At 40.0% G+C, this 23,895-nt stretch overlaps 2 protein-coding genes across 3 annotated transcripts in view; both read right to left on the bottom strand.

Annotated features, from left to right (window-relative positions):
• Positions 1–1,048: 1,048 nt before the first annotated feature.
• Positions 1,049–9,822, bottom strand: fgf6a (fibroblast growth factor 6a). Its single transcript, XM_083561157.1, has 3 exons — positions 8,762–9,822; positions 7,793–7,896; positions 1,049–5,423 (listed from the first exon to the last, which is right to left on the bottom strand). Exons 1-3 carry the CDS (start codon positions 9,045–9,047, stop codon positions 5,247–5,249), a joined length of 567 nt encoding a protein of 188 aa, XP_083417283.1. The 5' UTR covers positions 9,048–9,822; the 3' UTR covers positions 1,049–5,246.
• Positions 9,823–13,998: 4,176 nt separating this feature from the next.
• Positions 13,999–23,895, bottom strand: part of LOC310736963 (solute carrier family 45 member 3) — a 37,911-nt gene continuing 28,014 nt past the window's right edge. For both annotated transcript variants that reach the window (XM_083561062.1, XM_083561063.1), the window contains exons 3-5: positions 22,193–23,008; positions 18,019–18,284; positions 13,999–15,414 (exon numbers count right to left, since the gene is read on the bottom strand). In XM_083561062.1, coding sequence (XP_083417188.1) covers positions 15,034–15,414; positions 18,019–18,284; positions 22,193–23,008 — 1,463 coding nt within the window. In that variant the 3' untranslated portion in view covers positions 13,999–15,033. The remainder of the gene's footprint in view (positions 15,415–18,018; positions 18,285–22,192; positions 23,009–23,895) is intronic.

Genomic DNA, 23,895 nt, shown 5'->3' with positions numbered 1-23,895 from the left:
GCACACAATGGTATGAAGTGTTAAGGGATGAGAGAGCAGTACATTTTCCTTTTAGGTGAACGAAAAGACCCAAACCTGTTCCAACATGACAATTCCCCTGTGCACAAAGCCAGCTCAATTGGCTTCCTTCCTGCTATAGAGCTCCTACCTCAACCCTACTGAACACCTTTGGGTTGATTCATAACACCGACTCACCACACCTATGTTACTGCCTGACTTTAATAACACACGTGTAAACGAATACGCACAAATCTTCACAAAATCTAGTGGAACACCAGCTTTTATAACAGCAAATAGGGACTAAAAGTGGAATTGAATGTTCAAAAAGCTCTTATCTCAGGTGTCCTCAAACCTTTCTCCACACAGTGTGTAATAAACCTGGTACATCAGCCAGGGTGATTATTTACTTTGTGCCCAGTGTTCCTAAATAGACAGCAGATCCAATGTGACCCTAATCAAAGGTTCCTGATTATTACTTTCATTTAACTATTGTGAATGTTTTATCAGTTTTTATAGACAGATATTTTAATCATTTCAGGCTTCCTTGTAGAAATAATTTCCCTCAGTGTGTATGGTACTCATGAATATATACACATTGACCAGCAGGTGGTGATCAAACAGCATTTTCTCTACCGAGAATCGAGAAGTATTGAGAAGGCACATGACACCATTAAAAAAAAAAAACTTTTATTATCATCTCATTAATACAGTTGACTGCTGTGCACAGCACATACGTACAAAAATAAAAGTAAAACATATTTCTTATATTAGAACTTTCTTTTTTTTTTTCTCTCCTCCAGAAATTAAATGATTGGCGAAAAAAAGTCTGTCCTTTTACAATCGTTTCAACAAATCAGAACTAAGGCAGGAGGTGAGGTATATGTTAAAAAAGAGGAGGGGAATTCAGAGGAAGCACAGTCCCCTCAGTGCAGGAATACAAAAAGCAGAAGAAAATGCTACAAGTGGCTTCACACACACATGCACGAATCTTCGCTCGGTATCTCTCACGCTGCTCAGATCAATGTCGCGAGTACAGAACAAGAAATCCTGTTGGGTTTTTTTTGGTCGACGTAACACATTCCTTCACCGAATCCATGCTAGGTGCGTCGTGCCCTTTAAAGGTGCAGTCTGTAAATGTCTTTATGTACCTTTTCTTTCAGTTTTTAAGTTTTCTTTCATTTACCATGCATTTGTTCATATTTTAGAGTTTAAACCCCGCCCTCTGGTGGACACCCCGAGGTATGTCTGGTAACCTTAGTGGATGTGTGGTCAGATAAGTATAGTAGTTGAATACTTTTCACTATGTCTTCAGTTCACCTTAGTGCCAGAAGAGGGCTCTAGACGTTACACGGTGCTCCTTGAATGTAACGTCTTTGCTATTATCGTATCAGCTTATAAAATGAACCACGTCAATGAAAATGCAGTGATTGTGATTATTATAAAAAAAAAAAAAAGAATGATTATATTGCATGCCTACATTTGTGTACAAAGATTTGCAAAGGCATACTTTTTCCCCCAACTTAAATCCATCATGACCTGCACTGTATATAAAGGCAAGAAAGGAACTATTGCTGATATTGGATATACTTTTAGAATGATATATAAGCATTTTGATTAAAAATAAAATGTGTTTACTGAAATCAAACCCCCTTACAGACTCATTTTGATTGTGACTTCTCGTCAGATTTCTTTCTAGAATTCTGGTACGTACATTTGAGCAATATGATAATATCATGAGAAGTTTGAAATACATCAGTAACAATGACTAACTCCACAATCTTTGCATTTTCCTTGTTAAATTATTCATTTTTTATTATTTCAACCTATAATAATTGACACCCCCCCCCCCCCTCCCAGGTGTTATTGTTGTTGTTTTGCTTGTCGTTGTTTTGTCCCCAAGCCTAAATGCCATGATATTTACTGCACGCATCTTAAAATATACAGGAAATTATCTTAAAATATTCTATGCTGATATTTTTTGCCACACCGCCCACCCATAGAGCTACACCATTCCTGCACCCTAGTGCCTAAGAGAGAGCAAAACAAGACAAAGCCATCTGGTTCCTAATGCCATGTAAGACGATCTGTTCTAAGCAGAGCCGCAGTGGAGGAACCCAGCGCTCTCGAACACACTGCAGATGCCACGCAGATCAGAAAGGTGCAGACCTTGTCTTTCATGCAAAGGATATCGCAGCAGAAACAGTACTCTTACATGCTGCAATTTCAAAAAGTCACGATTAGATTACTGGTACAGGAGCTGTTCGTCTTCTCATGTCAAACTTTTGCCTTGGTTTTATATATGCAGTGTTTTTCAGAGGAGATGGCAGGCTACTATTTTAAGTCGGATTGCGTAACATGTGTGCGACTGCCTGGGGAGGGGGGTAAAGGAGGTGTGTTGGGGGGGGTGGGTGTTCTAAAAATATATTCCAAGTACTCTAATACCCTCACTTCAACCCGTAAGCCATTAAAATGATTAGATTCAGTGATGCATGAATTGTGCTGAGCAAATTCTTGAAGCTGAGTCAGCTCTCTGTTCGTATATGTGCCGAGTGTTAAAACAGATCAGATCTTCAAAAGACATCACGATCGGTTTTAGAAGAGGTTTCAGGTCAAGCTTGGCATTTCACTGGTGACTCCTGCTGCAAATAATAGTTTCAGAGGAAAACCTGCTGCAGGGGTGGGCAAATCGCTGGCAGATTACATATCCGCAATATCAGTTTTTCATTCACTGTTGGCCAGCGGACAAGAAGCCTCGGTAGCTGTTCTAGTGTTATAACATTTTCTATTTTTTTTCCCTTCACCCATTCAACATCCTGAGAACGAAACAGACGTAACACTTTCGACGAAGCCCATATTCATCAATTATTATACTTGTGATTTATATGCTTGTATATTAGTAGTAATTGCTCACAACCATTTTTCCTCAGTTCTAACACAATTACCCGTAACGCAAATGATTTGCAAAAAGTGAAACCGATCAACTGATCTAAAAAAAAAAAAGCGCCATCATTAAATACATCAAGTAACTTTGTTATAATCGTTAGATCTTGGCTGCAAGATGCAACATATTTGCAGATGTTATTATTTTAAATGTACAACTATTATCTATAAGAGAGAGAATACAATATTATATTATATAATATTATATTAGAATCATTTTATGACTCCGAGCTTCATAAACAGCATTACCAGAAAAGCTCTATTCCCTTTACAATTTTTTTTTATAAAAAAAGAAAACTATTAATAGGATTTATTTCCCATTTTGTCATCCTAGATACCGCAATAAGTAATCAATACAACAAGCAAACTGTATGATAACTGTCTGAAAGTTTTAATGTTATATTATGGATTCTAAATATAGAGCTGGATCGAGCTCCCCAGTGGGATACATCACACTGGCTAATGCAGAAGTTTAGGATTTTATGCTCTGCGTATGAGTACCGAAGCCATCAAACCAATTTGAGCTAAAAATTGACAAATTCTACTAGGAAAGCTACGCAACATCACCTGCGTCAAACTGTACGTAAAATCCAAGCTTGCTGTCTGTTTGTCAAAATGATATTTGCCTTGAGTTCCTCTCCGTTTATGGCTTGACCTAATTTCTTTTTTGTTAGATGACCTCCACTGCATATCACAGTTCTGTTCCTATTCTTTTAGCTTTATCATAATTTTTATTATTCATTATCATTGAAAAGTGCGGCAATTAAAAAAAGAATAAACTTGACAAGTCCCACATGCTTGCATTGCACTTTACCCAACAAAGAAAACGGCCCCAAGGAACAACCTGCTTTAACTGTTCTACAGCTACACTTTTTTTTAGGTATATTAATTAAGCTGAACTATGATTAGACAAATTTTCCAAAAATGTGTTAACACATCGCAGGAGAAACCGAGATAAACTTGTACTTGTCTGACAAAAGATTGTCGTTAGACTATTTTGTCAAAGGTACAAACTATATGGGTTGTGACCAAAGACAAAGAAGAGTTCAATAAAATCCCACAAAGGGACACCAATATCTGTACAGCCGAACATAAATATTTCTATAATCTTTCAAATTGAATGATTTAGCCTAGCTTTGACTTGCCTGTAGGCCAGTGAATGAATTTATTATTTGTCCACCCCTGAATTGGGTCCTTTTTGTCCAAAAGTAATGCAAAATTGACAACATGAAGCCATAGTAACATAGTAGAAATCTTCAGTTTATGTTGCCTGAGATGTTTGAGCTTCTCAAATACTGGATTAATGAGCAAATAATACTCTCTTAAAAAAAAATTGCTACATTACAAACCAATTCCAGCCTATGAAATCCATCAAATCTTAAGATTTGCCTCGATATCTATTACTTGATGCTTCGTAAACAGAAGATGAGTTCAGTTCTGAGGTCATTGGCCATGCTACAGTTCAAGCTAAAAAAGAAAAAAGAAAAAAAAAAAAGCCTCCAGTATCTCGAACTGTTCTTGCCACGAAGGATTAAAGGATCTTCCTCAGCTTGAGTCTCCGATACAAATGCATGCAAGCTGCTCTTATTTCTGGCAAGTCCCAGATTCTCTGATATCTAGCTGATCTAAGTAAGGAAACAGCATGAAATGAAGCTACACGCAGCCCTCTAGGAATTCGGCTGGAAAGGAAAGAAGGAACAGGGCTCATCTCTGTTACAGGAGGATGCAAACATGCAAATAAAAAAAAATGACACAGTTTAGAAAGCTAAGGCACCACCATGCAAGAAAGGCAGTGGTCTCATATGCCGTCTTCTCTCTTGCAAAATGGTGGAACAGACCAAAAAGTCGAACAGTAAACATTCTTCCCTCATCTTCCCACGTGAACCGCTGTGCGACACGCTCACACCTTTCCAAGGCGGACGCAGCTCTTATGAGGTAATAAAACGTATCTGTTTCACTTCTGAAAGCTAGAGATGTTAGTCATACCAATGAAAGGGTAAGGTCTAACCACCAGTTATGGCAAGCACTCAAAAAAAGTGAGAGGGGGCAAAAAAAAAAAAAAGCTCCTTGTCCCTCATATAATCTTAATAAAAATGATAAGCAGCAAAGAATGGCATGTACACAAAGATCAGACACACAGCTACCCATATATACATATATTTCATTAACGAGAATAAATACTATAATGACGTGTTTTGTATCTTTTGATTGCAGTTGATTTTTTGTCGTGCCTTGTACGTATGAATAAGTTACCTGCGAGAATGTCCAACATGTGCAAAAAGTGAGTGAGTTATTGCCAGTCTCGCTCATAATCGAGGGAGGAAGTGCGTGACAGTCATAGCCGGTGTGGCCTTGTAGCCTCTCTTCAGGCGGCCATGTTTGCTCAGGGCGATGTAGAAGCCCTTATAAATGGAAGACTCATAAGCATTGTAGTTGTTGGGAAGCAATGTCTCTTTGAACTTGCACTCGTCCCGGAAGACTCTCTGAAATAAAGTTGGGGAGGAGATTGTCAGTGGGCTGTAGGAACTAAAGACTTCCTACAGAATCTACTAGTTTAGAACCACAGTTCCTAAAGCAGGGTCTAGAAACATCACAGATTTTTTTTTTTTTTTAAGTGATTGAAATCAACCCACCATTATCAATGTTTTATAAGCAATGTCAACCTGAGGCTAGTGAAAGTTTAAATATAAATTTGTTCTGTGAATGAGAAATTAAGGTACACTATACAGACAAAGGTTTGTGGACAGCTGACCACAAGATCCCATTGCAGCTTTTCCACTAGATTTTGAAGTGTGCTTGTAGAGAGCTCATCCAGCCACAAGGGTGTTTAATAGGCCCCCTTAAGAACTTGCAATTCAACCTATTTAAAGCTAATTCTACAACATCCAAAGACATCCTATACAAAAGTCTAAGGGAAGAAGAACAAATGGCTGGAAAAGTCAGGTGACCCAATAACTTTGTCCATATAGTGTATAAAAAGCTCTATGGCTTTCAGGTAAAAGAAAAAGTGTCAAGAATTTGGATTAATGCATTGATTTAAAACGTAGCAATAAAACAGATTTCAGGCAACATTTCCAAATTAGAAATTCTCCATTACACCTGGTTTTATTGAATCTCCATCTGTAAATTATTATTTCATCTGACGTGAATGTAAAGGAATTGCCTTTGCTCTAATAGAGAAAATATTCTTTTCTTGACATCATCATTATTATTCAGGAAGAAAGGAAGGGCAACCCCAGGTTCTGGACCAAATTCATCGCATATGGATCAGTGGCTAGTAAATGAATATAAACTTTATCATGGCAAATTTAGTTGTTTTGTAAAATCAAATGGTATCGTACGGTCGCAGATTTGGTGATTTATCCAAATACCAAACGTTTGCCTTGTGGTACACGTTCAAATACAATGTCTAATGTTTGAATAGTTTACAAAATGATCAATTGAATCTGTATTTATTTTCCCTATTTTGGAAAACCCTGTCCTAGAATGAGTCTCAGATTTCATCTTTCTTCTCAACAAAACAAAAAAAAGTGGGTACTACGGTGTACATTTCCTTGTTGCTGAGGCTGTACCTTTAACAAGGCACTAATTCTACTATTCTGAACGCTAATTGACAATTAGCCAATCAGCTACTGATTGTTTACAGATCTGCTGCGTTTGCATTTATATCTAAAACATTTAATGTACAGTTCAATTCTTTCTAAAAGTATATCCAAAATTATATTGAATACACATACCAATCAGCCATAACATTAAAACCAGGGACAGGTAAAGAGGATGACATTGATTATCTTAATGGAACCAGCAAGTGAACAGTGAGTTCTCAAAGTTGATGTGTTGAAAACAGGACAAACTGGAAACGACAAGGTCAGGGCATCTCCAGAACGGTAGATCTTGTGGGGGGTTTGCAGTATGCATTGAGTAGTACCTACAAAAAGTGGTCCAACAAAGGACAATCCGTGAACCAGTGACAGGACCATGGGTTAGTGCGATTAGTGCAAAGTGAGGAGCGAATGCCTGCCCTGAAGACCTGTAGCATAAATTGCTGAAAAGATGAATGCTGGCTATTATGGAACGGTCACAGCATCACAGCTTCCTGAATATGGAGCCATGTAGCTGAAGAGCGGTCAGAGCCAATGCTGATTCTATTGCCAAAAACTCCTACAACGGACCTGAGAGCATCAGAACTGGACCATGAAACAGTGAAGGAAGGTGGCCTGGTCTGATGAATCATATTTTGTTTTGCATTGAAGAGATGGCTCCAGGATGCACTATGGAAAGAAGGCAAACCAATGCAGGCAATGTGATGCACTGGGTGATGTTTTGAAGGAAACCTTAGATACTGGCATTCATGGTGGTGTTAATTTGACACGTTCCAACTATCAAAACATCGCTTCAAATTAGGGAATCCGATCAAGCGTCTGTAGGACATACCGGATCAGACTTTGGAAGCTTTACGGCACAACGGATATGACTTGCTGGTAACGTTGTGGTACCAGATACCTTAGCGCCAGTTCGGAGGTCTTGTGTAGTCCATGGGGGTCATAGTTGTTTTGTTGGCACAAAACAATAGACCTTCATAATATTTTTGTTACGGCTGATTGGTGTAAAATAGTTACATAAAATACTTAATTACAGATTCTCTTTTTAAGCCATAACCAAAAACTTTAATGACAGAACAAATGTATTTTTAATACTTATTTAAATGCGCATTAAAGGCCAATTAATGGTCATTAAATCTGCCCACTGGTCTGCACAGGCACACAGTTCTGCCAAAGTGCACCATACTGGGAAAACCATATTTGCATGATCAACTATGCATTATGTGTATAGGAATAATGTGCATGCCTACCGTTGCGTACAACCTTCCCCGTCGGTTCATTGCGACAAACAGCTCACTTTTCAGCCCGTACAGACTGACCACTCCTCTCTCCACCGCTGAGATCTCTATCAGACCTGATTAACCACAACATGGACAGTCACGCATGATGAGTCTGAGCGGCTATAAAAATGATTTATTCAGCCTATAGGGCATGCTTCCTACTTCATGCTTCATGCTTTTGTTCTGCATTCTTCATGCCGCTTCATGATTCTCGTCATTGTGTTATTTCAATGAAGGTGGGGGGGGAAGAAGTGTCAGTGCCGCAGATGTGGAAGTGCGCGAGCGGTCGAGTCGTTTTTCTGCGCCGCAAATGGACGCAGTGTAAAATTAGTTAGCGTCTAATTTCGTCCGAGCATCCGTGTCACGCTGGGGGGCTTTGGAAACATTTTGGCATGATTGACATGATGGTTTCTTTTTTTAAAACAGATTCTCTATTGCCTTCGCACGTATTTACGGTATGTGCCCGCAGTCGGGATCATGCAAAAATAATAATAATAATAATAATAATAATAATAATAATAATAATAATAATAATAATAATAATAATAATAATAATCGGGATGTTGATGCATCTGGACAACGATTTGCATCCCTATACCTCCTCCCCCCCAAATGAGCGTTTGCATTTCATTTATGGAATCAAATCATGCAAATATGTGGGATGCACATGCATTAGGATACTACTAATAATAGTAATTAATAATAATAATAATAATAATAATAATAATAATAATAATAATAATCTCACGTCATGGGTTGCAATGCGTTTCTGAATGCAAATCCTGCTACAAAACTGGACGCAGATGCATCTTCGGAATTGTGTTTTGTTTTATTGGTGTATATGTTTTTTTGTTTGTTTGTTTGTTTGTTTGTTTGCACCCCGCTGCTGTCTGTGTGCGCTCGGTTTTGCATTAGGCGGCATTTCGGGATGCAACTCACTGTACTGGTTCTCGTCATGTACACCGTTTATCCTTCCGTCTGGCAGCACCTGCAGGTGAAACCCGATGCCCACGTTGCAGTACAGCCTCCGCACTCTCTTGACGCCCATCAAATAGTCGTTGTCCCCCGAGATCCCGAGCACGGAGCGCGCGAACAGCGCTTCCCACCTCGCCTCGAGTGTCGTGGCTTGGGTCCTGCGCGAGGACGCGACCCCGAGCAGAACGCCGAGCAGGACGATCGCCGTCGCCGTGCGCGTGCGGCGCGCGCTGCTCTCGCGCCAGGGCATTGCCGTCGAGGCGCTGCTTCCCTGCGCAACGGCAGCGGCCGTCCGGTGTGCCGTCGGCGCACGTGGTCAACGCGAACGGCCCCTAAAAATACCGCTCGCCTCGTCTCGCTTCCTTCGTTCGCATGGCGGGGCTTATTTTTGGAAGGCGGGTCGGGGTCGGGGGCTTCGGGCGCGGCGGAGATCAAGCTGCTCGTGCTCCTGCTGCTGCTGCTGCTGCTCTTGCTCTTGCTGCTGCTGCTGCTGCCGGTGATGATGATGATGATGACCATGTTTTGCTTCTCCGTCGTGCGTCTGTCGACGGAAAACGCCGGTGGTGTGGGGGGGGAGAGCAGACCAACCGGCTACGTCCTAAACTGCACACTGCTATATTAAACTCTCAGGTTTAGAAGGACTAGAGAAGACTACAGGGCACTAGAGAAGTCTACAGGTGCTGTGCTTTAGGGCTGTATTGACATGAAACCCACCCAGGCTTCTACACACTCTGTGAAGGGTACTAAACTGTACCCCTTTGAATTACCTATGGGGGTACCTTGTGTGATTTTCAAAATGACTTCAGGGTACCCATATATAAATATATTTCAGTGATTAACAATTCCTGCAACTCCACATTCCAACCCACATAATGGGCAAAGCCTCAGCGTGGACCAACAAAGCCCAGGGATGGATGGAGGTAGAGTTATAGCCAATATGACCCCAATAGGATGGTACATTGTTCTGCATCTTTCTGAGGAGGTTTTATGAAGTAATGTCAACTACTTATGTTTAGACTTTATGAATATCCAGATAAAAGACAAATGTTGAAGGAACAAATGATGAAGAACATTTTTCTAATGTTATTAGAAAAAGGGATCACGTGGCTTCTCAAGTTTGTGACAAGATTTCATATAAAGTGCACGTTTTTGTGGCAAGACAAACTTTTTTCATAGTTGAGTAAATCCAAACGTTTTTCATACTGTCACTAGAAGTCAGTAGCAAGACAAAGTGACAGGTGACATTGACAGGTGAACACTATTTTTGAAATTGTGTATGACAAGATAAAGCGTCCAATACGAACAACTGTTTTGAAGGATTTTTTAGTCTCATGGTTCGTTTCCGGTTCCCTTTTTTATCTTTAGTTCTGAACGACAATGAGTTCCCATTTGCTCAGGTTCACAAATGGAATAAAAAGCTCATCACTGTAATGACTGTAATAATCATATTGTCATATGCTACTTGTAATTAAATGCATAATAAAAATTAGATGGGAAACTAAAAATTAGAAGGAAGAGCTTTTTCTTACAGCGTACTGGTTTCTTGATGCACTCAGATGGAGTCGTCTTTTAAGTCGTTTGAAGACACCATTTTCTTCACATGTGCAACAGTCATAACATTAAAACGACTTGCCAATTATTGTGCCCCCAATCGACTCTGACTTGCTGAGACTTCACAAGATGTCTGAAGATGTTCTGTGGTATCTGGCACTTAGACCTCAGCAGATCTTTTATGTCCTGTAAAAAATGATGTGGAGCCTCCATGAATTGTATTTGTTTGTCCAGCACATCCCACAGATGCTCGGTCAGGTTGAGATCTAGAAAATATACAGGCCAAGACAACCTTAAACTCTTTGTCATGTTTCTCAAACAACTTAATGTTTGCAGCGTAAGTGTCAATATTTGCTGAAAGAGGACACTGGTATTACAGATGAAGGGGGGTAACTTGGTCTACAAAAAAGTTTCAGTAGGGGGAACTAGTCAAAGTAACATCCGAGTGCCATGATCCAAGGTTTTCCAGTAGCACATCACCCAGAGCATCACACTGCCTCTGCTGGCTCACCTTTTTTCCCATAGTGCATCCTGGAGCCTACTTTTCTCCATGTACATAGACCTGGTCATCCACATAATGCAAAAGAAAATGTGATTCATTAGACCAGATCTTGTCCTGATGCTCATGTGCCCATTGTAGGAGGTTTCAGTGGTGGACATGGGTTCTCTGTTCTGCTGACTGTTCACTTGCTACTTAATATGCACTGCCCTGTTAACCCTTATGAAGAGTTAATGAATGCTAATTACATCCTGGGAACCAGAGGTCATGACTGTCTAGGTTGGCGCTAATAATTTAACAATTCAGGCGAAGTTTTTACCCTCTGAATGAAAAGCTGTTATAAAAAGCAACACCAGGTGGTGCTGTTTCATGTGTTTAGAATCAATAGAAATGCGTTTCAATAGTTAGAGACAGAGGGGTTTTAGATCTACTGACTTTAATACTGACACCAGTTTTTTTCCTGGCTAATGTAAAATATTTTGACATTGTCCATAATTCGTTTGTGCATCAGTTTGTGAAGGACCACCATGTTGTTAAAGGTTTTTACACTACATGGTGTATAGGTTTTGCGTACGCATGCACCTAAGCATAAAATTGGTATGTGGTTTTTGAATGTCCAATTCCAGCCACAAGGTTGTTAGTAAAGTCAGACACTGATTTAAGTTTGGTGAAGAGACCTGGGGTGCAGTCGATCGATCCCAAAGGTGTTCACTAAGGTTGAGTTTAGAGATTTATAGTTTATTTAAAATACACTAAAAGTTTGCAGACATATGGTATGGGCTTTTTGAGCATCACATTCCTCGTTAAGTCCTGAATTCAGTATTATAATAACCTCCACTTTTCTGGGAAGATGAGAGGTTAGTGAGGTGAGGAGGCCTGGGGTGCAACGTTCCAATCCATCCCAAAGGTGTTCAATAGGGTTTATAGCTCTATAGCAGGAGATCTTCCACTCCAACCCATGTAAAGCAGATCTTCATGGATCTGGCTTTGTGCACGGGGACATTGTCATGCTGAAAGAAGTTCAAGTGAAGAAGAAAATATCTAATTCTACCAAAATCTCTCTCTGTATACTGTGTGTACCAGTGATCATCTTCAGATTTTGGTAAGGAGATGTTTCTTGGCTTTGTATCAGTCATAAGTTTAGCTTTCTGACATGAAAATCATGAAGGTTTGAGGATTTTTCAGTTTTTTCAGCAACATGACAAGCAGCATTTTTTCTCCTTTATACGCTTTAGGAGTGAGACAAACAGAAGCCGCTGAGGGATCAAACTTTAGCTGCTATGAAGTGAAAAGATGAATGTTGAAAGATTTATGATCACACTATTGATGTCACCCAAATGAGGATGGGTTCCCCTTTTGAGTCTGGTTCCTCTCAAGGTTTCTTCCTCATAACATCTAAGGGAGTTTTTCCATGCCACAGTCGCCACGGCTGCTCATCAGGAATAAATACACACCATTCACCTTAACTGTTAAATTCTGTAAAGTCTGTTGTGAAAAGCGCTATAGAAATAAACTTGACTTGACTTGACTTGACTTGACTTGACTTGACTTGAAAGGTAACAGGTAACTCTGGCTTTTGCATTCGATGTATCTATAAATGATGACGTCACATAGTATTCATCAATAAATGAAGATGTCCTGTTGTTTGTGAAGATAACGCTAACTCTGCTGAATCCCCCCACCCTCCTGTGAAAATAACCAGACGTGACATCAGCGTTGTTACAATATGTTTAATTGAATGCAATTCAACTATCAAAATACGTCATAAAAATCTTCTGCTGGCCAAATATAGTGGTTCTAAATTCCGCCCCTGACTGGAGACGAATCAGTTACCGGGATGGCGTTATTAAAGCTGCATGCTCGAGTGTGTGTTCGCTGAGAAATTTCACTCCATTGACCCATGTGTCCTGTTTCACAAGAGCGTCACGTGAGAGGACGGCATCACGTGAGCTTCAGACGCCAGAAACACCGTCCACAGAGCTCAGAGGATGTCAGGATGAAGGCATTTTTCATATAAATAAACAGTGTCCTCTTTTTACTTCCATGTAAAGTAAGCTTGTCGAGAACTCCCTGACTCACAGCAAAGACACAAAAACAACACACGTTTTTTTTTCCCTTCCTTAGAAACCTATTAAATACATTTAGGCACTTTAAGAGTCGAGGCGTTTCAACCGAGAGGACACGAGGATGTTCTTCAGAGGGTTCTTCAAGCAACATTAATACAAGTTCATCAAAATTATTATAAAGAATCATTGCTCTTCAAGGGGTTTTGGTCCAATATAGTAAATAAAACAAGAGCAAACAATGTCGAGTACACTACAAGTCAAAGGGTCAGACACGTTCCCCAGACGATTTGTTTCAATTTAGTAGCAGCTCCACTTTAAAACAGATTCTGCTCAAGAAGATTCCAAGAAACACTGTGTAAAAAATTATAACTTGAAGTAGTATGAACACTACTCTCAATTCAGATGGGGGTTTGTACAAACGTTTGACTGGAGGTGTATTCGATTATATGGAGGTGTATTCGAAAAACAACAACGAGTACACCAACTACAACTACAACAACAACAACAACAGCGTCATTACAATGTTACAATGTTACAATGTTACAATGTTACAATGCCAAACCACAAACATATTGCAGTCGGAATCATACTTCTAAATTTTTTAATTATTGACTGTGCACTAAATTAAAATTCATGAATCAGGTCTTTTAAATAATTTATGGCTGTTTCTTGTAAATACACTTCTTATATTTAACTACATATTACACCAGTAGAGAGAAAAAGAGCTGTGCATTGAAAAAAAAAGCACAGGGGTCTGTCCTGAGAGTGCTACTTATTCATTCATACACACACACACACACACACACACACACACACACACACACACACACACACACACACACACACACACAAACACACACACACACACACACACACACACACACACACACACACACACACACACACACACACACACACACACACAATATTGCATGCTTGCATTTACACATGAACTCTCACACACCCATACTGTACCACACATTTCTTCTTTGTGCGTGCACACACACACTTTCGGACACACACTATTTCCTGTACAAAAACTCTCTTGCGCATATACAAACTATTGGATACACACTCTTTCCTGGACATGCATTCTCTCTCTTGCACACACACACTTACACACACACTCTCTCTCACTCAAACACTCCATTTCACACACACACGCTCTCTCGTGCACACATTCTCTTTCACACACACACACACACACACACACACACACACACACACACACACACACACACACACACACACACACACTGTCTTTTTATAAATTCATGTCTAAACATAAGTTACTATGCCCTGCTGTATCATCATTTTCATGATGATGATGGTGATGAAGTTAAAAGATTTGTGTCACAAACTGTTTCTGCAGATCATCAGCTCGATTAAATCTCTGTACAAAAATACCCTCGATTGTCATGATTTTAGCTTCTGCCTCGATTTGGCTGTTGGTGCTGTTCACTAGCTACGAAGACGACTCGTCTCTTATGACTTCAACAGATCAGCGAAGCTTCGACAGAACGCAATTCCCATAGGGATATAAATACGTTTGTGTATGTATATATTACGAATGTACAAAAATATATACAGTAAAATAGTTTTGAATGTTTACATCACATATAGGCATTGCATCACCATCTCTCTGATGCAACTGTTGGTCCGAGTTATGTGTGTGTGTGTGTGTGTGTGTGTGTGTGTGTGTGTGTGTGTGTGTGTGTGTGTGTGTGTTTTCTTTTGGTGGGTACATGATATGAGAGAACAAAAACGCCTGAGCTCTGTGAAGTCGTCTTCACAGCGGTGCTGCACTGAGTAAACTGTGATGATAAGACATGCTATTAGTGCAAAAAAAAAAAAATGTATACAATTATAACATTAAATATACCCAGAAAATAGGTTTCTCGGTCTGGGCGAATGACCAGCGTGGTGAGAATGACTGGCAGGAAGGATTGTGAGACCGGCAAGGTGTGTGGGCAGGCAGGAACAGCAAGTCATCACCCTGAATGACTACAGATTTATTCCTCTTTTTTATGTTCTAGAGCTTGAAGTCAAAAATCTGTGCCACAAGGACCTTTTTTACTTCCTGGAGTAAAACCCTGGTCTTTCAAATGGATGGTTTTCTTCTAATGTTCGAGGTCCTTCTGTTCGAAGATGACCCGTGTGGCAAAATAGACACTGACCGCACCGAAAATGGCAGAAGAAGCGATGTAGGCAGTGACGGATTGCGTGAATTGGACAATCATGCCCATGAAGAGAGAAGGGAAGACCTGAGAGAGCAAGAAAGTGCTATCGAGAATGGCGAAATCCAAGCCCACGCCACGTTTTTTGTAATCGTCTGATCTGTGATCGACGTGCTGAGGAGGGTAGAATTCCAGGTCGTCCTGGCCGTAGTGGGCGTGGCCATTTTGCTTCAGATTGCCGTCGTCATTCAGTGTGAGGCGCATGGTTTCAGCGGAGATCTTGTTCGTGTGCGACTTTTTGGTTTTGACGGTTGGCATATACACCTGCGGGAAATCAGACCATCAGACAATTATTTATTAGAATATACAGGTAGCCCCCCGAGTTACGATGGTTCGAAAAATTTTACAAATATTTCCTTTTTTTACGATACGTTGGGACACCTTGTGAGATGCCTTTCTCTCACTAGATCTCGACAGAGAACAGTTTTCTCTTTGTTTATAGCGCATATTTTTTGGGTGGTTTTGGTGTTTCAAATCTTAGCTCTTATTTCTCTCGTGCACACTCCCGCTGAGACATACTTATATACTTTAAAGTTTATGTGTATACTGCTAAATTATATACTGTCATTTGTTACATTATTAACCACTTACAGTATATTAACCCATACTGATTACCATTCTTTAAGACTCCTGGGTAGACTGGGCTGTTTCAACTTACAATATTTTCCAGCTACAGTGGGGTCATTGGAACGCATCTACATCGTAAATTGGGGACTACCTGTACATCTTATTTTATAGTGCATAGGAATCTGTGAAAACACTCTTAAAAAGTGACCTTTAATGACTCTTTGAATGCTATATGAAACAGAAACTTTTAAAGAACATTTAAGTTCAATTTAATTTATTTTTATTTGTATAGTGCTTTTAACAATGGATATTGTTTTAAAGCAGCTTTTTAGAGATAAAGGGTAATAAAAAAATAAGCTATAAGTTTCTTTCTTACAATTGTAAGTATGTCTCTAATGAGTGAGCCAGTGGTGACTGTGGCAAGGAAAAACTCATTGATATGGCATGAGGAAGAAACCTTGAGAAGAACCAGACTCAAAAGGGAACTCATCCTCATCCTCATCACCGAATGTCCCTTCATGAGTTCATCGATTTTAAGGTGTGCAGTAATGCTTAAGATGCAACCTGCCATTGAAGAGTAAAGAACAAATGTTTGAGCAATGAGATTTGAAAGTAGAGGAAAATCACACGTTTTGGACTGAACGTTTTGGTTTCGTCTCTGAGTCCAGACCAGGCAATTCAATTCCAAAGATGAAGTATCTGTAAGATTTGGTCAAATAAACCACCTCTAATATCAAATTACTATGCACTGTGTTACAAGATTATTCCAGAACTGTTCATGAAACATTTAATACAAAAGACTCCTTTTAGATTCAGAGGATCATCTCATCTCATCTGGATTCAGCATATTAATCACCAAAAAAATGCTGCTTCTTTTTCTCTACCCGTCCTGAGGCATTCAGAGATTAAGCCAGCTCCAGTTGTTTCCGACCTCAGAAACATTTCGGACCTTCAAAACGAAGATATCAACTCTGCGAGGATCACAGGACATCAAGAGATGTACCAGCTCTAGTTAGATGCCACTTCAAGAAGATTTCAGACATTGGATTTTAAGCATAAACAACCTCTTAATCAACACTCAAAATAACTTTCTGCATGCGCTGTTTCACCACCAGTGAACATTTACTGCCTCTGGCATGAAGGAGTTGGTGTTGAATGTATAATGATCTTAAATTGAGAAAAATGAGCAAATTTTTAAGTTGGTTCCACAACTTCATCTGACCATAGAAAGGACATTACTCATCATCACACACTCATGATATTTCTCACTCTTCCATATTTGTAATGGTTTATTTGTAATCACACACTTGGTGTTAAGAAAATGAGGATGGGTTCCCCTATTGAGTCTGGTTCCTCTCAAGGAGTTTTTCCTTGCCACAGTCTTGCTTTGCAATTGAATTGTTCTCATCCTTGGACTCTTATGCAGAACATCCTTTCATGTTTTTCTTTGCTCTGCTACACACTTACTATACTATTTATAATCACAATATCACTGAGAAGAGATGGGTTTCCTGTCAAGGTTCTTTGCCATTGTTTTTTCTCAATACATAAATCTACATGCAAATATTCATTAGGCTGCCTTTTTTTTTTTTTATATATATTTTTGTCAATGTCTTTTGTTCAAATTCCTTTGCAAGTCAAACAGATTTTTAGAGCATGTGTTCGCTTAGATACTAAATGCATTTGGCAGGAATGTTGCCATGTGTAGCATGTGGTACAAGACTGTAGTTCTTGTACAAACAGTGATCCCAAAGACTCTCAGTACCACGGAGATTAGGGAAATACTCACTTAAAGTATATAAAAGCAATAAAATCAAGCTGGAATTGTACAATGTTCAATGCCATGAACGGACCACCCTGAGCTACCAGGCATTCAGAAAAATATATTATAGAATTTAAAGATTTTTTGAGATACTAAAACAAGTATCCACCGACCAAGGTTGGATGTCAGGGGACATTTGGTATCAGGGGTCATATAAACAAAAATTTGTGACAGTATTTTCTTGTGAAGTTCATTTAAACTGGATGAAAACATGGTTTGATGTTCTTTCCACCATTGCTAATGCCTGTAATCCTCCTGTGTCCTCATTTGTTGAAAATATCACCACCTACATGAGCTTCTTCAATCAAAGAGAGATACTTCTCTGAGAATACCACTTATTTGATAGTACTTTGTCATGCAGGATCACCCACAGATCTTTGCATTATTAAAAAATTAATGGTAAACTGTTACAGCAGTTAAACATTTTTAAAACCAACTACACATCATTTTTAAAGTGAACCAAATGTTTAAAATCCTACCTCCTTCTCTTGGTGATAGTGGCAGGTAAGTGTGTATGGCAGAGTCTGTAAGGTGGCAAAGGCAAACCCGGTAAGGGCAGACATCCCTGTGACTAACAGCACACTCTTGGAGAAGCAGATGACCAGAGCTGAGAGGGTAAAAGATACCATGCTGAACAGAAAGACCTTCCTGGAGCCGAACGTACACACAAGCCGGTTCATGATCAATGAGAAGAATGTTGAGGTAGCACACTGTAGGAACAGCCCCACACTGCCCATACGGATGCCTGGGGTAAAAGAAATGGCATCGTTACTGTATATTAGAGCATAATAACCATGTCATGACCATTCTTGTTATTAAATAAGACTTAAATAAGATTTATACCAGAAAAGTACAACCCGAATTCTTAAAAAAAAAAACATTGGAACACTGTGTAAAATGTAAACAAAAAAAGAATATAGAAAACATATCAAATGTTGAAACTGAAGAAATTTACTTTTTTAAAGAAAAACATTGAATTTGATGGCTGCAACACATCTTAAAAAAGTTGGAATGGGGAAACAAAAGTCTGGAAAAAGTAAGTTTTATTAACATAAAACAGTTATTTGGTAATTGACAACAAGATGATTGGACATAAACAGTGTGTCTTAACGAGGCAGAGACTCTCGGAAGTAAAGATGGGCGGAGTTTCACCAATCTGAGAAGGACTGTATCTACAAATTGTGGAACAATTTCAGAATAATGTTCCTCAACATCAAATATAGCAAAATATCTGATCATTTACAATACATACCATCGTCAAAAGTTTCAAAGAATCTGGAGAATCTCCAAGCGCAAGGGACAAGGGTGGAAATCAATATTGATAAAATCTATTTATTGACTGTATGATTCTGTAATGGAAAACACGGCATTGGCTCATGAACACTTCCAGAAATCGTCTGTGAACACAGTTTGCCATGTGATCCACAAATGCAGGTTAAATCTCTGTCATGCAAAGAAGAAGGCAAGCGTGAACATGATCCAGAAACACCACCACCCTTCTCTGGGCCAAAGCTCATTTATAATGTACCAAGGCAAAGTAAATAACTGTTCAGTGGTCAGACGAATAGAAATTGTAATTTCTTTTTGGGAACCAGGGACACCACATTCTCGAGACTAAAGAGAACCGAGACCAACTGGCTTGTTCCTCTTCCAAAACTCCAGCAACGGGTCTCCTCAGTTCCCAGATGTATACAGACAGAAAACGTAATGTTGCAAACTTAAAATTACCCTCACTATTCTTACAGTGTTCTTAACATTTTATGTATTTTTTGTTTTATTGTAATATGAATTTATTAGATTTGCAATTTATTGCATTCTGGTTTTTTATTTATACAGTGTCCCAACTTTTTTGGAATTAGCATCGTTATGAAGTGGAGAAATTATCGTTTACTATGTAATGTAATGTAAGTTGCCTTTTGTAAACATTTGTTTATTTTAAAATCAGATTTATTTAATTTTTTTTTACTTTGTTTTAATTAATGCTTGGTGATTGGTAATTGGTTGTTTGGTTGTGTCTAAAAAAATGTGAAGAATGAAGAGCAAAAATCTTGAGGAAGTGTACAGCTGAAAATATACTCATTACATTCTCATTAGTTACTCCAAAATACTAAAAATTCTTGAGCACAATAAACACAAATCCAGAACTAAAGAAACAACTGAAGAATTAAATAATTTGTCAGTGGAAATATGCAGAACGCACAGTACCATTAGACCAGACTAAACTTGCCTCCTGGGTTTAAATATATGGGTGGCTGTCTTTATAAAGATGGTGCTTTATAAGTTTAGATCATTACAGACAAATTAAATTACAGACAAAGCTAACCTTAAATCTTCCATGGCACATGCTCGAAAGGGCAACGAATTTCTATTTTAAACGACAGAGCCGTCTACACACAGCACAAATTCAGAATTTAAATACAGTCCAGCAGGCCAACACTCTTTCAGAGCAAGATGTCTGATGATCATCTACCCATATGCCAGTCTGGGAGAAATGCTTTAAATTACTTAGCAAATTGGCAAACGTGTATTTGCTATTGATAGTGTACCTTAAGAGACTTTATTTATTTTTACTTGGGTGGGTACCTGTCAGGGAACCACCAGCCTCGCCTCTCCTCAACACCCCGCCCGCACGGAGTGAATCTCCCTCATACTAAAGTCATCAGTGCCTGGCCTACTTATAGCTCTCTCTTCCTCAGACCCTTTGTCCGTTCTCACAGGTTATGCTGGAAGAACACCCTTGGACTCTCTTCGTGGAACTACCCATTCTATAAGACTGTATGGACTTCGCCATCCCCTGGCGTTCCACGGATTTGCTAAACTTACCTTTTACAAGGACTTCACCGATTCTATAGACATTCCCGGTACGAGACCAACTACCCGTATCTCTCGATACATTCCGGATCATAATCCCTTTCGGGTACTGCTACTGCTTTTCGCTGCTCTTCTCTATACAAACTCATTAAACCTCGCAAAGTGCTACTTCGGTTTCCGCCTGTGTTTGTCCAGCCTGACAGTACCAAGTCGGCCAATCTGGTATGGTGTTGGAGGATACACATTTGAGATGCTATGTAAAGAAGGATAAGCTCGTGTTTGAGGTATGCGTGCTGCTGGTGGTTCAAGTGATGCAGTGTGTCATTGCCATGCGTCCGCCTGGATGTTTAGATGACTCACACAGCACAGTCACTGACCGTGGGTAAGGGTTACCTCAGGTTCACTCAGAAGAGCCAGACACGCTGACCACGAGTCAGGAAGCACATAGCACCAACTCCAGCAAAACAAACACATTACCAGAGAAAAAATGATTACTTGAGGGGTGACGAACGCAAAGCAGACCACCTCTGACAGAAAACAGGGCTGTGAGTTTTCATCAGAAGATGCAGGACATTTCTGTTTAGAAGCACTGGCATATACATAAGACTTGAATCTTTTTCCAATCCCATACACCCATTATAACATTTGCTCCCACTCCTGTGATTAGCGAAAATAACATTTACATGCGTAATTCCTACAGCAGCAGGTTATTCGGCTGCTCTGTTGGGTGGTTTATTAAAAAAATCTGCTTCTTAAACTACTAAAAGATTTCTGAATTCAAATTGAAAGGTCATGAGTTCAAGTCCCTGCACCACCAAGATGACAATGCTGGGCAACTAAGCACAATAAAACAAAAAAAAAAAACATAAAATGTTTAAACTGAGAATATGTACCATTATAAGGAATAAAAATTAATCCATTGTGGATCTGATGGTTGTAACACATCTCAAATAAGTTGGGACAGGGCCATGTTTACCACAGTGTAGCATAACGTCTTCTGTCTGTATACATCTGGGAACCGAGGAGACCAGCTGCTGAAGTTTTGAGAGAGAAATGTTCTCCCAAATGTGTCTGATACAGGATTCTAGCTGCTCAACAGTTCTGCGTGTCCATTGTTGTATTTTTCGTTTCATGATGCGCCAAATATTTTCAAATTGTAAAGGTCATTTGTGGAGGACATTGCAAACTGTGTTTACAGACAATGATTTCTGGAGGTGTTCGTGAGCCCATGCAGCAATTTCCATTAGAGACTGTTTTAAAATGCAGTGCCACCTGAATGCCTGAAAATCACAGGCATTCAATACTGATTTTTGCCCGTGTCCCTTAGCACAGAAATTTCTCCAGATTCTTTGACACTTTTGATGATATTATGTTCTGTAAAATGATGAGATATTGAACTGTTTTGCAATTTTATTTTGAGGAACATTATTCTGAAATTGTCCCACAATTTGCAGACACAGTCTTTCACAGATTGGTGAAGCTCTGCCCATCTTTACTTCTGAGAGACTCTGCTGCTCTAAAAGGTGGCAGAGCTGAAGATGTTGAGATTTTCTTTGGGAGTGGCGAGAATGGACAGGATTAGAAACGAGTTTATTAGAGGGACAGCCCAGGTAGGACGTTTTCGAGACAAAGTAAGAAAGGCACGATTGAGATGGTTTGGACATGTGCAGAGGAGGGACCCCTAATGGGAGAAGTTGAAAGAAGAAGAAGTGGAAGTAGAAGGAGTTGTATAACTGAGATAATTGTAAGTCACTCTGGATGAGGGCGTCTGCTAAATGCTTTAAATGTAATTCTCATTCATGTATACAAATTGATCTACATAAAAAAGAAGCACTGTCTCACCTTCATCATATTGCTTTCTGGGCACTGTGCCTGGTGCAGCACTGGGCACACCTTGATAAAGTCCCTCTCCGACAAAATCTGTGTAGAAAAGCATGAAGCTCACAATGGCCATCCAGCTGCTTAGCTGAGCAGCGCAGAGACGCCTCATGACATAGGGCACATGGCAGTAGCTTCTGAAGATTGCCGGGGTAACCGAGCAGCAGCTCCTGAGCATACATATTAGATAACTTGCCCTTGGGAGGCAGATCTTAAACCGTCTCCGGGGCACGTAGCACAAGGAGAGGCATCCAGTCCAGGTATCGGACTCCTCTTTTTCCTCTGACACCTTCATGGTGACCAGCACGCAGATAACAAAGATGAGGATAAGAAAAGTGAAGAGTCCCTTGGCTTGGCCACCCAGGTAATAGGCAAGTGGACCAGAGCTCCAGTCGAGCAAGGAAAGGAGGTATCCCATGCACGAGCCCAGACTTGTCATGAAGGAGAAGGTTGCGAAGGCACGGGTGCACTCCTCATGCCCACTGTACAGGTCTGACAGAAGCGCCTCCAGCGGCGTAAAGCACACCTGCCCACAGAAGTCTAGCAGCACCACACCCAAAATGAGCAGGCCCACCTGAAGGGGCTGGTTAGGATGGGTGCTGCCACCCCAGCTGAGGTAGGCGGCCAAGACGTCCGCATTAGGGATGATGAGCATGGCAATGAGCACACCCAGAGACAGCAGCCAGATGAAAGGTCGCCGGCGTCCATAGCTACTGCTACAATGGTCACTGGCTGAACCGATGAGAGGGATGAAGACTAGGCCCAGAACTGGACCAATACCTGCAGAAACAAGAATTCACACATTTTATTTGTCATATCCATACCTATCAATATATATACACTCTGCCCCTGCAAAAAAGTCACACACTCTAGTATATCGTTGGACCACCTTTAGTTTTGATTACGGCACGCATTCGCCACTGCATCGTTACGATAAGCTTCTGCAATGTCACAACATTTATTTCCGTCCAGAGTTGCAGTAATTTTTTACCAAGATCTTGTATTGATGATGGGAGAGTCGGACCGCGACTCAAAGTCTTCTCCAGCACATCCCAAAGATTCTCAATGGGGTTAAGGTCTGGACTCTGTGGTGGACAATCCATGTGTGAAAATTACGTCTCTTGCTCCCTGAACGACTCTTTCCCAATTTGAGCCTGATGAATCCATTGATGGAATAACCTGGTCATTCAGTATATTCAGGTAGTCAGCTGACCTCATTCAGCATCGCTGCTGAACCAAAACCCGACCAACTGCAGCGACCCCAGATCATAGCATAACATCATAACATCTTTTCCATGACCACAGTATGTGTCTTCCGACATGGTTTTTTAAGAAATGAGAAGCTACTCACTGCATCAGTTTGGGTTAATAACTTGTTGCCAGCTGAAACATAATCATCCATGCAGTAATTATCCAATAGGAGGCTTTGACCTACTGTATTTGCTTAGTTAAATCCAGGTGGTGAGTTGGTTTATGGAGGGCTAGATAGATAGATAGATAGATAGATAGATAGATAGATAGATAGATAGATAGATAGATAGATAGATAGATAGATAGATAGATAGATAGATAGATAGATAGATAGATAGATAGATAGATAGATAGATAGATAGATAGATAGATAGATAGATAGATATAGATATAGAATACACTCTTGCTCTAGCCAT

This window comes from Silurus aristotelis (genome assembly GCF_946808225.1).
Source record: "Silurus aristotelis genome assembly, chromosome: 14".
In the NCBI taxonomy this organism is placed as follows: domain Eukaryota; kingdom Metazoa; phylum Chordata; class Actinopteri; order Siluriformes; family Siluridae; genus Silurus; species Silurus aristotelis.
This window is presented reverse-complemented; position numbering and strand designations above follow the sequence as displayed.